The sequence below is a fragment of the Xenopus tropicalis genome, chromosome 6 (assembly GCF_000004195.4).
Source record: "Xenopus tropicalis strain Nigerian chromosome 6, UCB_Xtro_10.0, whole genome shotgun sequence".
Taxonomy (NCBI): Eukaryota; Metazoa; Chordata; class Amphibia; order Anura; family Pipidae; genus Xenopus; species Xenopus tropicalis.
In genome coordinates this window covers 119078915-119095926 of record NC_030682.2, presented here as the reverse complement: position 1 = coordinate 119095926, position 17012 = coordinate 119078915, and the positions used below count along the sequence as shown (strand labels likewise).

At 37.2% G+C, this 17012-nt stretch overlaps 2 protein-coding genes across 4 annotated transcripts in view; one reads left to right on the top strand and one right to left on the bottom strand.

Annotated features, from left to right (window-relative positions):
• Window positions 1–3943: 3943 nt before the first annotated feature.
• Window positions 3944–7287, top strand: LOC116411751. Its single transcript, XM_031904601.1, has 7 exons — window positions 3944–4030; window positions 5578–5758; window positions 5854–5943; window positions 6208–6318; window positions 6507–6647; window positions 6782–6895; window positions 7155–7287. The coding sequence occupies exons 1-7, from the start codon at window positions 3949–3951 to the stop codon at window positions 7285–7287; spliced, it is 852 nt and encodes a 283-aa protein (XP_031760461.1). The 5' UTR covers window positions 3944–3948.
• A 7219-nt stretch (window positions 7288–14506) lies between these two features.
• sgk3 (serum/glucocorticoid regulated kinase family member 3) overlaps window positions 14507–17012 on the bottom strand; it is a 47659-nt gene continuing 45153 nt past the window's right edge. For all 3 annotated transcript variants that reach the window (XM_012965262.3, XM_004915172.4, XM_004915173.4), the window contains one exon: window positions 14507–16792. In XM_012965262.3, the coding sequence (XP_012820716.1) occupies window positions 16622–16792 (171 nt within the window). In that variant the 3' untranslated portion in view covers window positions 14507–16621. The remainder of the gene's footprint in view (window positions 16793–17012) is intronic.

Genomic DNA, 17012 nt, shown 5'->3' with positions numbered 1-17012 from the left:
GTGAATGTAGGCTGAGGGGAGTCGCTTACTGTCATATTTTGAGTCTCAAAGTAGTCAGCCAGATCAGCAGGAGAATAGGGAGCCAGGCTTAGGTAACTGTTCCAAACCATATTATTACATTAAAAATAATGAAACAGCTGCATATTTTTAAATTTAATGCAAAGTTGCTTGAATTTATGTTAATTTTCAAAAAGTTGTTTTTGGGTGGAGTTCCCCTTTAACTCTCTTATTCTTGGAACAGAATATTGTGTGGATATAGCTTTAATTAGTGTGCCAATGCCTCCATTTTTATTTGTACTGTTGTAGTGTTGTTTATATGGCTTGTCTGTGATATATCCCATTTCTGTATCTTCCTGCAACGCTATATGGAATTATTTACTGGTTCCTATTAAGTTTAGAAACTGAGTGTATATAAGAGAAGTCACCTAATACTGGAAGACAATGTTCTGTATGTAAATTTGCACTAAACGCATGCAACAGTAGGCAATTTGTCATGTCAAGCGTGCTGCCAAACTGAGGGCAATGATCTCCATGGGAGGGAATCCCAGTCGGTGGGGATCCTTGCAGCAAAGCAGCATTATAAATAAATAGAAACAGGTCTGAGAAAAACTGAATTTGAATGATGTTATTCCGACGTGTGTGTTACTGACAAACAGTTTGAATAATGGTTTCACCCATACACCATATAAATAACTAGGGACGCACCACATCCATCAGCCTTTACAGTCATGTGACATTACAAGACTGAAAAACTGAAAAGGGTCATGCATTTATATTCACTTTACAATGTGCAGTTTGTGAAAGGTTTGCTCAGACTTTACTGTACTAATTAGTGTTTGTACTCAGTTCACTGTTTGGACAAATCTTTTGTAGAGAAATCAGTGTTTTGGCTGAATCCAAATATACTGCTTTCTGTGAACCCCTACCAATAACAGCTCTGTGCTTGGGGTCTTGTCTATTCAGCTTTAGTTATACATATTAGCATACTGGCTATGGATAAAAGTTCTTCAGGTCAAGACAAGTTGACTTGTGCCTAACAAAGTGGTGCAGAGCTGGAAAACTTCATTTAATCTAAGAAAGTTTCAAGAAAAATGGATAGACATCTGGTATAATGCAAAACTCTTGTAAACGGTGCTTATTGATGTCATCAATTATAATCAGTGCTTCTGTCATGTAACTCACTGAAACTTGTGTATTATAATAAATTATTTACCCCCTATTGTAATATAAGGATATTAAAAGACACCTCAGAGTTCCATGACCTAAGGCCTCTGGCCTTGTGCTTTTACATGGCCATGGAACTCCTTATGACTTAAAAAAATCTTATATTTTAGAATAGAGGGTACTTTATTCACTATATAAGATACAGTTTGGCCATTATCCTATGAGACCAAACTGTAAATGATATCCTTATAAACGGTGCTTAGTGATGTCACCAGTTATTACTGGATGTTAGTGATATAATTTGTTACAGCATTATAACATAATTGCACAGACATGTAAAGTGATAAAGAAGGCCAAGCATATATTAATTTAGGTAAGGCTAAAAGATATACATTCAGCACTTGCTTCCTTGGTACAGCTTTCAATTAAACAGATTTTATCATGTGACCTGCAGTGGATCATTATAAAATTGCAGTTGACTGGCACATTCTGTCAGCACTTATATTGCTTGTTTAGCTTTTTATTATATAATAGATAAACACACATCGCTTGCTTCCTTGGTGCGGCTTTTGGATAAGTAGATGGTATAAAGTGACTGGTGACCATTATTACATAACAGGTAACTGGCACATACTCCCTACACCGCTATTACTTTGTTTGTTTGGGCTGTGGGATTGGCTTCAGATAACAAACTGAAGCAATCAAAGAAAAACTTTTGTAAAACTGTGAGTAGAATAACTAACAGACTTATATATTGCTGATATCAAAATGTATGACAGTTAAGACTGTTTCTTTGAGAATGATTTTTTACTGAAACATCAGCCGCAGTATGCATTGATGAGAGATTATGTGACTAACTGGTGAGAATTATGACATCACAGTAAACTGGCTTGTATCATGTGACTAACTGGCTACACTTCTCTTGCTTGTTCATTTGATCTGTTTGTAAGCTTCAGGTGACATCATACTGAAGCGAGCAATAATATAACATCACATTTTCATTAAATCAACAACAATGGTAAGAGACTTGTGTGTATGTACTTGTTAGCTTGATATCAAGAGTGGGTATTTCTTAAGAAATTTTATTTGGAAAAATGGTTTGGTGAGAAACAACATGGCATTATGATTTTTTTAATGTTATTTTGCTAATGCTTTGTTACACCGTTATAGAAATTATTACAATTTACAATAATCCCGGCTGTATGATCATGGTTTATTAACCATCTAGGATTTTTTTCACAGCCCAACTGCAGTAAATACAACAAAAACTTTAAGCTGTACATTTCCTGGGTTTAACAATATATTATTATTAGTGATGAGTGAATCTGTCCCGTTTTGCTTCGCCATTAAAATGGCGAAACGGCGAGAAATTTGCGAAACGCATTTGTTGCGCGTTTTTTTTTTTGTCGCCCACGTCTTTTTTTTGTCACCCACAGTTTTTTTTTTTATGTGACCGTGCCCAATTTTACGTGCAACTAAATTTTTCGACCTGCAACAAATTTTTCGGCTGTGACTTTTCACTGAAGTTTTGCGAAACTATTCGCCAATGCCGAAATGTGGAAATTCGCCGCAAATCCATGCCTGGCAAAAAAATTCGCTCATCACCATCAACCATCTAGGATTTTTTTCACAGCCCAACTGCAGTAAATACAACAAAAACCTTAAAGGAACAGTAACATCAAAAGATTAAAGTGTTTTAAAGTAATTAAAATATAATGTGCTGTTGCTCTGCAAAAAAATTGTGTTTTTTCTACAGAAAAGCTACTATATAAATAAGCTGCTATGTAGCCATGGGGGCAGCCATTCAAACTGGAAAAAAGGAGAAAAGGCACAGGTTACATAGTAGATAACTAGTAGATAAGCCCCATATAATGGGGGTTTATCTGTTATCTGCTAAGTAACCTGTGCCTTTTCTCCTTTGAATGGCGGCCCCCATGGCTACACAGCAGCTTAATTATATAAACTATAGTAGTCTTTCTGAGGCAAACACACCAGTTGTAGCAATGCAGGGCAATAGTACATTATATTGTAATTACTTTTATACACTTTAATTTTTTGGTGTTACTGTTCCTTTAAGCTGTACATTCCCTGGGTTTAACAATATATTATTATATTAAATATTTCCATTTAGATGGACAGCAGTAATTGCTAATTAGAATGACTAATTCTAGTTTCAAGGTTCCCTTTTTAAAATTTTTGTGTCAGTATTTGAATATGCCATTACTTACCTTGTGCTAGGAAAAGTGCTTTTTAGCATACAGTATTTACATGAATTCACACTGCCTGCCATACTGCTAATCTTTATATAGCGTTCTCTATAGACTTATATTACGTGTGTCATATTTATAGAATAAACTGGGTAGATAAATACATTTAAATGTTGTCCCATACGGTACTAGTTATATTTTTGGGAGCATAATCTGTTTAATGCCCAGTGATGTGATTTGACACGTATTTTAGCTATTTAATGTATATATATATCGAACCCAGGGTGGCACTCTGCTTTAGTTCTTGCCTCGGGTGCAAGTAAAATCATTCAAATATCCAAAAAAGACCAGCAACATTGAGTTTATTTAAAGAAAAATCTGTCTGTTCGTGCGTTTTTAATACACGATTGATTTTTTTTAAAAATAAACTCGGTGTTGCTAGTCTTTTTTGGATATATATCTATCTTAATTTACATCTTAAAAAAATATTGTATGTTCTGTATTATACAGAAAAAGAAATAGTACTTTAACATCCATTCTGTTTGTTTATAATTTTGTATAGCAACATTTACAACCTATGAACAGAATCTATAGAAGAAAGAAGCAATTCACATACATTTTGTGGGTAATCTGCATTCTCTGCATTTATCCAGCAACAGGTAAATATGGAAATGTTCATAAAATGTTATTTTTGTTTATGGGCAAAAACATTCTTTTTCTAGCTGATACGGCTAAGACCAAAATTATAATTTAGAGCCTCTTTTTTAGTATGCATCAGCAGGGAATCATAAACTTCACCAATCTCACCTTACTTTGCTTTAATTGAAAGAATTTCCATCTTTCTTTGTCTACACAGACAGTGTTGGTATGAGATGGCAGGGGCCTACCAGAAAACCCCGAACCATGGGCCCACTCTCAAAACTTGAATTCCTCCTCCTCTCCTCCCTCAAACTCCTCTCCTTATTATCCTAATCTATTTTCTCTACATACTATATTATATTCTTCCATCTATCAAGCTTCCTTGTTCCCATACAGAAATAGGGAATGACCATGAAATAGGCTAAATCAGTGTTCCCCAACCAGTGGCTCGTGAGCAACATGTTGCTCACTAACCCCTTGGATGTTGCTCCCAGTGGCCTCAAAGCAGGTGCTCATTTTTGAATTTCTGGTAAGGAGGCAAGTTTTGGTTGCATAAAAACCAAGTATAATGCCAAACAGAGCCTTCTGTAGGCTGTCAGTCTACATAGAGGCTATTAAGTAGCTAATTAAAGCCCTTATTGGCACCCCAGGAACCTTTTTCATGCTTGTGTTGCTCCCCAACACTTTTTCCATTTGAATGTGGCTCACGGGTATAAAAGGTTGGGGATCCCTGGGCTAAATAGTTAGAAGCAAGAGGGCCCACTGACACCTGGGCCCACAGGGAGTTCTCCTAGTATCCTGGTGGGCCAGTCCAACACTGTACACAGATAATGGCTTCATTCCTATATGTACCCAAGGCCACATATTTAACTGAGCTTTAATATATAAAAATTGAGGGTTACATTTATTAAACAAATGCATTATGGAAAGTCAGGGTTGGCCTGGGCCAGTGGGGCACCGGGAAAAAACCTGGGCCCCAGCCAACCCAGCCTGCTCCTTCCACTCCTCCCGTCCAAAACTGTCCCGCTTGTGCTTGCACTTCACTGTCCTAAACTGTGTGCGCCGGCTGTTCTCCTGTCCAGAACTGGGTGCATCGGTACTCCCACTTCAATAGCGGGGGAGTATGGTACAGAGCTTGGGGGGAGGAGAGTGTAGCAGGAGCTTGCTACAGGGGTGGGGGAGCCCCCAGGCAGCTGCCTTGGTGGGCCCCTGATACCCCAGTCCAATACTGCGGAAGGTGTACAGTTTGCGGGATAGGATTTGGTTTACGGGCCATGGACAATATTGAATATCAATTTTTATTAATTTGATTATATTGTCATAAAAAAATCTAAATTTTTCTAAACAAATTTGCCGCATGGTTTTGGTCTCAGCGGTAACTGTCATTCTACCTTTTTAAATCAATGTCCATTACTTATGTAATCAAGTTGGCCAGGCTACAAAGATTAAACCCAAGCCTCTACTTTTTTTGAAGTATGGTAAATTGCTATGGTAAATAATACTTTCTTTGCCAACAAACCACCATGCAGCCCTTTAACATATTAACTGTTTTTTGTTGTAACACTAGGATTCCCGAAAGGAAAGTCAGATGTGATTAAAAATACAGCGATGGCCATTGAAGGGGCCACCCAGATTACAGACGTAAGAGATCTCTCGAGCAATGAGAACGAGACTAGTTCTGGATTTTTAAAATATCTTATTGCAATGGGCGTTCTCATCCCAGTTGTACTGATGGGAGGTCTCGGATGGTAAGTAACTATATATATATATATAAAACTATGTTGACACACTTATGCCTAAGAATATTTGCAGAAATTGTACATTTGTTTTGTTGTTTTTGCAGGTATCTCTTTGTACAACAGAAGAAGGCAAATTGGAACTTTGACATGGAAAAGGGAAAACCTACATGTCCACAGGCCACAACTCCCACAGAGTATGTACACTTTTTTCTTTCTTCAAAAAGAAACTTAAGATATTTAATGAATATATAATATTGAGTTTATCTCTCTTTCATATACAAAGTGCCAGATGGCTTAACTTAGAGAAAACTGTAGTGTTTTAACATCATTTAGTTTTAAAAGGTAAAAAAAGGATTTCATTTAGTAAGACTATATTATGTAATTTTAAAACACCATTCAGCTTATAGAGCTTATATATATATTTTTATTTTATTTTAATGCTGCCTTTGTTTATCCAGGACTAAAAAACTGATAAAGAAAAAGGACTCTGTGGAATACACAAATGAAACAAAGAATAAGGCTAAAAAAGAAGAAAAGCAAACGCCTCAACCAGCGTTAAAACCTACAAAGTGAGTTTCTGAACTTAAACTATGTTATTTTAATTCTCTTAATTATGAATGATGTCAAATAAATACATATCCTTTAGCAATACTATACATTGTTTTAACATAAAATTAAACATATAAATATATAAACAATAAAACACTCTGCAGCTTACAGAGTTGTTTTATCTGAATGATACCTTTGTTTTACCCAGGAGTACGAAAGGAAAAAAGAAAACATCCTCTATGAAGGAATCATTAGCCAAAGAAGAAATACAGAATGAGATAGTGGATAAAGAGCAACTAAAGGGACTAGAATCCACACAAACTCCTCGTCCAACTGTAAAAAAGATAAAGTGAGTTTTTGAACTTAAAATTAGTATTTTTGATTTGCTAAAAAATCAAATGTTTAGTGGCCCTTTTCTTAGCTCTCAATCCACACAATCCCAGAAAATAGTTTTTAATATTAGTATTCTTTCTGTTTTTAAAGGAGTAAGAGACAAAAGGAGATTAAAAGCCCTGAGGAAGAAGCAGTTCCCTCAGTGGATGTGAATAAAGATCAGAATTCAGAATCTAAGAAAAAGTCGGCTTTAAAAGAGACAGCGTGAGTTTTCTATGATGTTATGTTTCCTTAACTACTGAAAGCAGAGTTACACATGTTACTGGAGTCATTGTACAAATGCATTTATGAAGTGATGTGCTAGCAGCTTTAGATGCTGTGATGGTGTAGCACAGTATTATATTGTTATTACCAATTGCAATATTTACAGTATAGTTGATGCTTGCAATTGATGCAATAACGGTTTTGCTGCATTTGAATCACAAATGACACTTTCCTTATATCTGTTTTTCCCTTTGTATAGGCATAGTGTCACAATGGAAAGGCTGCCTTTAGCGAAAAAGGAAGAAGAGTCAGATATAGACCTTTTCCTTCCATTTTTGGCCCAATACCTGAAGGAGAGAAGTCCATCAGTGTCTCCTGTACATAGGAGGTAAGTATGCTGCCAAGTCATTCCTTTGTTAACTCAAATCTAAAACACACACTGTTTATCATTTTAAAAGCGGATAGTGATAGGAATATGTATAATATGCACATGAACCAATTGCTGTATTTGTAATTATTTTTTCAGATTTGAATATTATGAATGGACTGAAGATATTGGAGAAGAGGAAATCACCCTTGAACCATCTCCTGCAAGCTTCACGCAGGTTACAGAAGGCGAGGGTCCTTCTTATACCATGTAAGTTTGCTTAAAATATTGTTATTGCATAATTTCATTTTCTCTACTAATGTTTAGAGCTGACTTGTCAGATACACAGGTAGAAACAAAAGAATTCTACCTCTATCTAACGATTCAGCTCTAATGTTTTGCTGATGTTTTGGTGCCTACAAGGCACCAAAGGCCTGGTTGTTTCCATCCTGTTCGAAACAACCGATATCCAAGGCTCTTGCTGATATTGGTTGCCTTGTTTCTCAGATACACGCACCGAATATCATATGAAACTTGTTTTGTGCAATAACATTGTTGTGTGTATGGCCACCTTAAAACTACCAATACTAGTGACAGGATGTAACAGTTTTGTTACCTGACTATATCACCCTAGCCAAACGATCTTTATCCCCTAGTTCTAAAATGTTCCTACAAATGTTTTATGTTCTTTAATATTTGTTCTTTGTTAACAGCCAGTATAAATGTAGCATACATCTACACAACAATCCTCAGCCTCAAAGAACTAAGCATTTTGAGTGCACTGGCTTCTCTTTGCCCCTTTATGTAATTCCTGTTTTGCTTCAATCTCATGATTTTAGGTTGGAGATATATTTATGTACCCATAGATATTTTAAAATTGCAACAATGGATTTATTTAGTAGTTCTAATGCAGTGTAGTCTCCTGATAAATATGTTTGCTGGAGGTTATTTGTCCATTGTTTGTTTTGACCTGCATATATGGTGGCTTGCACAGATTGAAATCCCTATCTTAATTTTTTTGAGATTTATTAGGTGAAATATTTTTAATCAAAGATTTTGCATTTACATGAATGAAAATGTATAGTAGAATGCAAATTTAAAGTGATTTGATGAATTTAAGCTTTCCCATTTTTCGTTTTTTAAAGAAAATGTTGATCCTGCCTCCCCACGTTTGTACTTGGTTCAATAGGTGTTTACTTTGCTCTTGATAAAAGGCTTTAAAGTTAACTGGCAGGGTACTGTTCTTTGCTGTTCATTAAGGTGGCCACACACATGGTGATCTGCGATTGTCAGACCCGCCACTAACCTTCAGGGCTGAAACGGCAGATAAGGAGGTAGAAACAATAGGATTTCTACCTCCTTCTGCCGATTCAGCCCTGACGGCAGATTTTGCTCAGACGCCTTCTATGGCGCCCGATCAAAATCTTTTAACCTGGCCAATCGGCGAGTCGACCGATTTCAGCAGCCTCCTGCGATACCGGTCGACTCGCCGACATGCCATACACGCACCGAATATCGTACGAAACGAGGGTTCGTACGATATTATTGGTGCGTGTATGGCCAGCTTTAGGGTCTGCCATGTAGTTTATCTAAGACTCAGTATATAAATGATGATGTATTTGACACAACAAATTTATTTATATGTTCTGTATATATTTTTTTGTGCAGTGTAAGGCACATACAGTGGGTAGAGGAAGTACCAGATGACAGTGAAGAGCAGGAAAAGAAACAACCCAGACAGACAAAGTGAGTTTGTTCAATTGAATGCTATTATACCCCATATCGTTGTTATATGATTTACACAGTCGTTTGTGCAAATGTAATCATAAATGTGCAGATATCAAGTCAAACTTACAGTAGGTATTTGACAAAAACATTTATATAACAAACAATCACAGATCAGATCTGATTGGGGCAATTCCCAATATATAATTATAACTTAAAGATAATGTAAATAACTTTTGTGCAGGAGCGCAGCTGAAGTGCCAGGTGAGGAGCATGACCTTGCTGAAGAAGATGAGGCTGATGAACCTTGCCGGCCTACAATAAAGAAGAAAAAGCAAAATCTTAAAAAATGAAGAGGTAAGAAAGCCAAATGCAAGACTCATGTTACACTGATGGTATTATACAACATTTCTATAGTCGTTGTATATGATTTGAAGTTTGAGTGCATTCTATGCACCATTCCAAAAGAAACGTTTTTTTAAATGTTTTGTTTTTTACATGCAGAATTGTAAAGAAAAAACTGGCAAAAGCATCTATTAAAGAATCAAGAACTACAAAAAAATTAAACGTGCACTATTGTGAAGGTCCGGTGGCACCCCAGTATTTAATAAGCATTAAATAAAACTGGGGAAGCCATCGGGGTAGGTAGAGGGGTTACAACTCTAGCAGTCTCTGCTAGAGTTCTGAAAACAACATTCAAAGATGAAGATTTACATGTTTTTCTTTTGAAATACATGTGCATCTATAAATTACACATTGTGCACCCTGTAAGAGACTATAGTGCGAGGTTATCTTCTATCATTCAAAGATGAAGATTTAGCACTACAGCTGCATATTTCCTAGAAGAAGAAGAAGATTTATCCACTGTACTTAAACAGGGGCACCTCTTGGTCTGCCATTGGCCAAGGCTCAATCTATACTTTTGCATATATATTTATCCTTTTTATATATATGTTCAAGGAGAAAATAAAAAAGTAAAATAAACACAAATCTTGCCACATTTCATTAACCCTTAAGTGCCACAGATCGTATGTTCTACAGTCTATAAAATAAAATATGTTTCTGGTATAAATCCCTATTTCATGATATCCTTTTTTTTATTTTTTTTTTGTATTTTAAAGCTCTAAATCTTGTTCCAGAAGTGGAAATATACAAAAAGTCAGGCAGATTTGGAAAGCCCAGGTTCTCCTGATATATACTTTTCCTACCTTAACTAACCACCTACCCCCAGTAAATATCCTCTTTCAGAGATAAGACATCCCTCATTATGTCTTTTTAAATAATCATAACTATACCTGTACATTAATCACCAGCTGAAGTACCTAAAATTATACTGGATTCAGTGCATCCCTAACTTTGAATAACTTATTTGGGCAAAACACAGGTTTATATGGGGCACACTCCACCCAACATAAACATTACAGACAGTTGATCAACAGTTCATGATTTTTCCCTTCTTTGGGACTCTCACCTTCCAGGGTAACTCTCACACTCTGGAACCTTTTCCCAGGGCTTCTCACAATCCCCAATGACCTTCTCTCATCTACAGTGACACTCAGGGAGTTCCTCACACAGTTTGGCAATCTTCCTGCCCTATGCCCCGCTCTGACTGACCTTTTCTCTGGGTGACCCACTTGGGTATTCAACACTTCTGTCACTTCCTGCAGTGAGCTATTACAGGATCTAACCTCACGCTTGCAGCTAGTCTTAGCTTCTCCTACTAAGGCCCCGTACTCCATGGCATGATCCACTGCTCCAGCAAGCAGCCTCCAAAGACTAAATCTCAGGGTACCTCCTCATTTGAAAAACTAGAGATACACTGGATAATTATAGAGGAAGCAGACTCCATCGTCGTGGGGAGGCCTGGGGAACAGGGGTGCTCAGACCATGGGGTCTGCCTCTCTATAGTTGTTAGAAATCCTTCCTCCCCACCTGCTTTCCTACCTACCTCAGCATGAGCGGTTGGGAGCAGGGAGCTGGGTGGGGTTTGCTGTGCACACCTGGCCCCTCCAAACATTTTTTCAGGGGGGCCTGACACTTTGTAGTTGCAAAACTTTAGGGACACCTAGCATGCTTGGCCAATTAGTAACTATCAGCCAATACCTTAACCTGAAAAGGGAAACAGCATTGCCCTCTCAACCACAAACCAGAAAGGCCCAATGCTGGCTTAACCCTTACGGGGAGTCCTCCTATTAAAGATTAACAAAACCTTACCCTCCTACACATGATTAACAAAACTAGCTACAATAATGAGCCATATTAGCAACACGAGACAACAAGCAGAGGCCAGGTAATTGGTACGTATGAATAGCAGGTGGTCACAAAAATGCAATTATTTCTTATTCATACCTTTTGGTTATTTCCAGTTCAACCCCTCTGGCAGCCCAGTTCTCCTAACACAGCCTATGGGTTACAACTATAACTGTACTGGATCCAGGGTAGCAATAGTTAATTAAAAAGTTCAGCTTTGTCTAGTACTGACTAATGCATTTTTCCATTGATCATAATCTATATATCATCAATTTGGAGACCAAAAATCACAGTGTGACTGAAATGATCAGTTACTGCTTCTCTTAAAACAGAAAGCATCTCACTGCTTGTGCACATATCAGCACTTTCTAATGGCACTAGCGTCAAGGTGGCCATACATGGGCCAATATAAGTTGCCAACAGTCCAAGTCAGTAGTCAGGAAAGCAATTATAATCATTGGGGGGTGCCAAATATTATTTCTATGCATTGTCTTTTATCAGTACCAGTAGGGACTGCTACAACTTCTTTTAAACTTAGCTCCAATATCCAATATTGTCAGGCCCCCCATTAGCCTTAAATATGGTCATATACATAAGAAAAAATGGTTGCAGTGGTCACCATGTGTGCTGACTGGGGCAGAGCTACAAGACAGTGGTCTAAAAGACTGATATTTATTCGGCATAGAACTAATCTATAATGGAAGTTTATATCAGCTTTGTACAAATGCTGGCACACATTTTGTCCCAAATATATTGTATTAGACATGGGCAATAGGTACACAGATAATAGAGGGATGAATGTAGCAGAGGTAACAGCAAATACTATGCAATAAGAACTAGGTCTTTTGCTTCAAAGAAACATTATACACAAAATAGAAATAAACAATGCCAGTTCAAATATTTGTCATTTGTGTGTTGCAGGCACTGTATTATTAATTAACTGATTATATCAGACCTGTGACTTATTTCTCTAGAATATTTGGGGCTTCAGTTAGCCCTAGGTCTCTCATTATATCCAAGACCCTTAGTGTGATAAGGAACAAACACAAGGTGACACAAACTAGCATTGCTTGGATGAAAGGTCGAGAGGCCCAGCAGGGTCTGCCTCTGGGGCAACATAATAGCACTGAAGAACATCAGAAAGAGCGGCTACAAGAGATGTGGTCAGGGTCACCCCTCAGAAATCTGACCATTATATCCCAGGCGGAAAAGCAATTAATCATGTGATCCAGACAGTCAAGTGTCAGAGTGATTTATGAAGATGTCAGTTACTGAAGAGCATCACTGGATGGACATATTGATCTGATACATTTACTGTTTGCAAGGACAACTCACTCCCCAGATGCCATCTTTTACGAGGAGGATCAATATACGAGCACGACCTGTACATCATCCAACCTGAACTTCATGGCCATCTAGCAATAAACATTTACTCTCTGTGATACACGTACAAACATACGGCACTCGCACATTTATAGCATGGCCAATTCTAACAAATTTTCAGTTTCTCTTCATTATTTGTTTTTATAGCTTTTGAATTCATTGCCTTCTTCTTCTGACTCCTTCTAACTTTTAAATAGGGGTCACTGACCCCAGCAGCCAAGAAACTATTGCTCCGTGATGATACAATTATATTGTTACTGTTACTTTTTATTAGTTATTTTTCTGTTTGTCCCTCTCCTCTTTATATACCAGTCTCCCACTCAAACCACTGCCTTGGTGCTAAGGTAATTTGGACCCTAGCAACCAGATATTGTAGATGCTGAAATTCCAAACTGGAGAGTTGCTGAGGAAAAAGTGAAAAAATCACAAATAATAAAACGTGAAAACCAATAATGAACAGAATATCACACTCTAAAAGTTAAATCAAAGGTGAAAAACCCCCTTTTCTCTAAATCCTGTGTTATTTATATATACACACACATATATATATATATATATATATAAAAATAGAAAGTGTCGGCACTCACAGGATTTCCACGAGATTGCTTACAGACAACGAGTGGGACTCGTTGTCTGTAAGCACTATCTTGGAAATCCTGTGAGTGCCGACACTTTCTATTTTTATTCCAATTTTATTGCTCTGGCACCCAGGTATCACCTTTAAACCTTGGTGAGCTCTTCATTTTGCATTTTTTTTCATATATATATATATATATCACCCAGCAGACATAGGTATGTTGAATGTATTTAATGTATGTATATGTAACACTATTAATACATATCAGAAACGTCACTTCTCTGCTATAGCTTCCTGTAATTAAATTGTCATGCTTTAATTGTGGTATCCTGACTTTCATAAACAGGTTGGGGAACCAGGAAGATGAGCAGAGGCTGCACCGACAGCACTAACATGACTTGGGGAAGCAGAACATCATTTAATTTAAAAAAAAAAAAAAAAATAGGTCATATCAATCCTGAGCTTTAGTAACCCGAGTAAAGTACTAAAGGAGATTATATAATAATAAGAGTAAAAGTACACCAACAAACTGAAATAGACCGGCATATTAACTGGCTGCTGGTAAAACTGACCATAACATATGTGAATGTTATAGCAACCTTAGCAGTGTTATAAGTACCGGACAGGTCCCTCTCCCCATGGGCCAGCGATAATGGTAAGGAGGTAGCATATGGTGCATTGCAAAGGTGGGGTTCGGTTGCAAATTTTGGGCCTGGGCCCTTGGGTGTTTTAGTTCAGTTCCACTGAGGCAGGGACTAATGTGAATGATGTACAGTCCCTGTAAAGTGCTGAGGAATATGTCAGCCCTATATTAATAGGATAATTAATGTGATTATATTAATAATAATCCTTTAGCATAAACAAACATGCCTAGCCTCCAGCCACATTAACATAGCAGTTTGTACTCTCTTTTTTTCAAGCTTTTGCACTGAATCCTTTTGGTCACACTATTACTCCAAAGAACTGAATATATTTTACCAAGTGTTTTGTTATTATGTCAGTGGTAGGAAATGGGAATCCTTGCATTCAATTCTCTCTCTTTTATGTTAAGAACAACTACCTGTTATTTATTCCCCCCCACCTTTACATACTGCAAAGGGGGGAGGGGACTAAAGGATTGGCAATTTTTCTCTGTGCTGTAACAACTTGTTTTCATTTAGTTGCTATTGGTCATTTGTGTACTTTTAAACCTGCTGGTTTAACTGCCTGTGTGTATCCAGTTGTCAAAACAATCAAAAATGCATCCATCACTAGAACAGAGCTGAGTACCGCTGCTATCCGGCACGACACACAAAACAATATGAAGCCATAGTTTTCAGTAGTTTTTATTCCGTGTTGTTTACTAGTTGCATTTCATTACAAAAATATGTTTCATATAGAAAATGTTATAAAGTTCTGTATAAACTTTTAGTTCCACACTAGAAACGGCACAGGTTAGCGCTGAAGCACACAGGGTTCTGCAGAAATCAAGCAGCTGACGGTTGTAGCTTTCATTCTCAGCAGACAGGGATGAGGTAAACTGGGTTTCTCCAATGGAAAGTAGGCCCAGAAATGAACAATAATCAATGGCATAGCTTATACATGTGTGCAACTGCTGTGTTCTCATGTTTAGAACTGTCATTATAGGACAGAAAGGATGTGTGCTACAGTATAACCTCACTGTTATGGCAAACACAACCTCAAAACTGAAATAACTCCCCTTTAGCAACATTTTAATGCCAAAGAGATGAATATAGCTAAGCAGTAAGAATTCTAGTATCACTAAACTAAACAGAAATGCTGACCATGTTATACAAAGGGCTGCATATCGTTTAACACACATTTTGCGGTACTTTTTCATGAGATCATCACCAAAACAAAAACACAACATTCCCCACTTCTGAAAGCTTGACTGTGAGGCTAAACCCTGCGTGTGCCCCAAAGGCCAAGGTGCATTATTAGAAGGGAATATAAAATATTTGGAGAGTTCTTAGGATTTGTCATTTCTAGGAAATCCCTCCAATAAAGTTTCCTTTCCAAATCTGAAAATTCCTGCTGTGCATATCGGAATCTGGAACTTTTCAAATAAGGAATATTTGTTGCCTGATGGGAAGTGGTATTGCCACTAATCATCTCTATAACACCTAAAAATGGCTTTAATAAGCTCAAATTGTTCTACAACACACTGATTTTAAGTTAAAAAATTATACTGTAGATTTGGACTGCCATAATGCACGTCATGCTACCCAGCTTAGTTATCACCAGTGCTGGTACAGTCAGCTATCAAGAATGGTGAGACAGCTTCCCACCACCAACAATAAAACAGGCTACAGTTTTATTGTTACTTTTTATTTTCTCCTCTCCTATTCATATACCAGATTCTTGTTCAAATCAATCCCTGGTTGCTAACGTAATTTGGCACCTAGCAACCAGATAGCTGCTGAAATTCCAAACTGAAGAGCTGCTGAACAAAAATTGGAACAATGAAAAAACTACAAATAGTAAAGAAATGAAGAACAATAGTCTCCGAATATTATCTCTACGTCATACTAAAAGTTAACTTAAAGATGAACAACCCATTTGAAGCAATAGGAGTATTCACTGTGAATAACTTTATGTGCCACAGAGACATATTATCTTTACAGTTATGAAAGGTCAAACCCCACAATGGGAGCCAGACATGTACCTAGAAAAATGATACATTTGCCCAAACATGACAACAGCTGATGGCAAGGATAGAATGAGTAAATGACAAAAAAAAGAAAACAATGTGAGAATATGGCATGTACCCATTCTGGTCCTCTGTTTAATTTCTGATCCTCACTCATCTGAACAGACTCCTCATCCCTGCCTCAATAGGTACATTTATGATGGTTGCTCCAGCTTTTCTCATACAATATTTTTTCCTCAAAACCAGTATGTTGTAGAGGTCTGATTAAATAGATGGGTCTCAAATGTCATTTTAATGATGCTGCAGATCCAGTTTATTGAAAACATGTAAAGATGAAGTATATATTTTAGCCAACATTGGAGATGCTAATATCTGAAATGGAATAACGTTTAAAACAATCATCTCCCAGAAGCAGCTGATCGCTTTTTAAATTGGTTTTAATCAATTCTTTTCATGAAAAAAAGCAAAAAAAAGGTGTGTGTGAAAAAGCACAATACTTGAGCAGCACCTAAATTGGTCTGTACCAGTACTATTAGACCATAGGAAAAAGAAACTTGGCTGCATTGCATTGCTCCAAAAAGACAAAAGGATTATTAAATCATGTTGCTGAATATGTTTAGTAAAGATGGAGAAATGCAATAAGCATTGGCTGGATCCACTGTTTTATAGTAAGGCTGCTTGCTGCAGCTCAGATTAAATTAAAGGCAATTGAATTATGGCTTGGTCATAAATCAAAATCCAGTTGGTCCCTTGATTATATATATGTAGTAGTCTCTAATAGAAAAAGTCATCGGAGGGAGGTGCATAAGAAAATCCCACAAATGCGTCATCTGCCTCTTCCACGCTGGCATTCACGATTGAATAGTCGGAAGACACACAGACTGAATATGGCACCATTTCTTCTGTGAATTCTTTATCAAAATTTGATATATCGTCAGGGCCATTCTGAATGAAAGAAAAAGCTTTAGTTATAGCTCAGAAAAAAAGCTATTCACTGGTTTTGGACATTTTAGTGTTCTACTGCTCCCCAAGTCAACTTAAGCACAGATCCAGAAGCAATGGCTCTGGCCTTTTCGTTAACAGATTGCTTTCTTTCTATAAAAAGCATTAAGCAACTATCTACTGTATACACATGTAAATATTCACATGAGAAATTCTATAATAA

Excerpts from the sequence above, each read along its gene's own strand:
- LOC116411751 (XM_031904601.1), top strand. The coding sequence starts at position 3,949 with ATGAACAGAATCTATAGAAGAAAGAAGCAATTCACATACATTTTGTGG. Across the intron at positions 6,648-6,781 it reads CCAACTGTAAAAAAGATAAA|GAGTAAGAGACAAAAGGAGA; the intron begins GTGAGTTTTTGA and ends CTGTTTTTAAAG. Across the intron at positions 6,896-7,154 it reads TCGGCTTTAAAAGAGACAGC|GCATAGTGTCACAATGGAAA; the intron begins GTGAGTTTTCTA and ends CCCTTTGTATAG.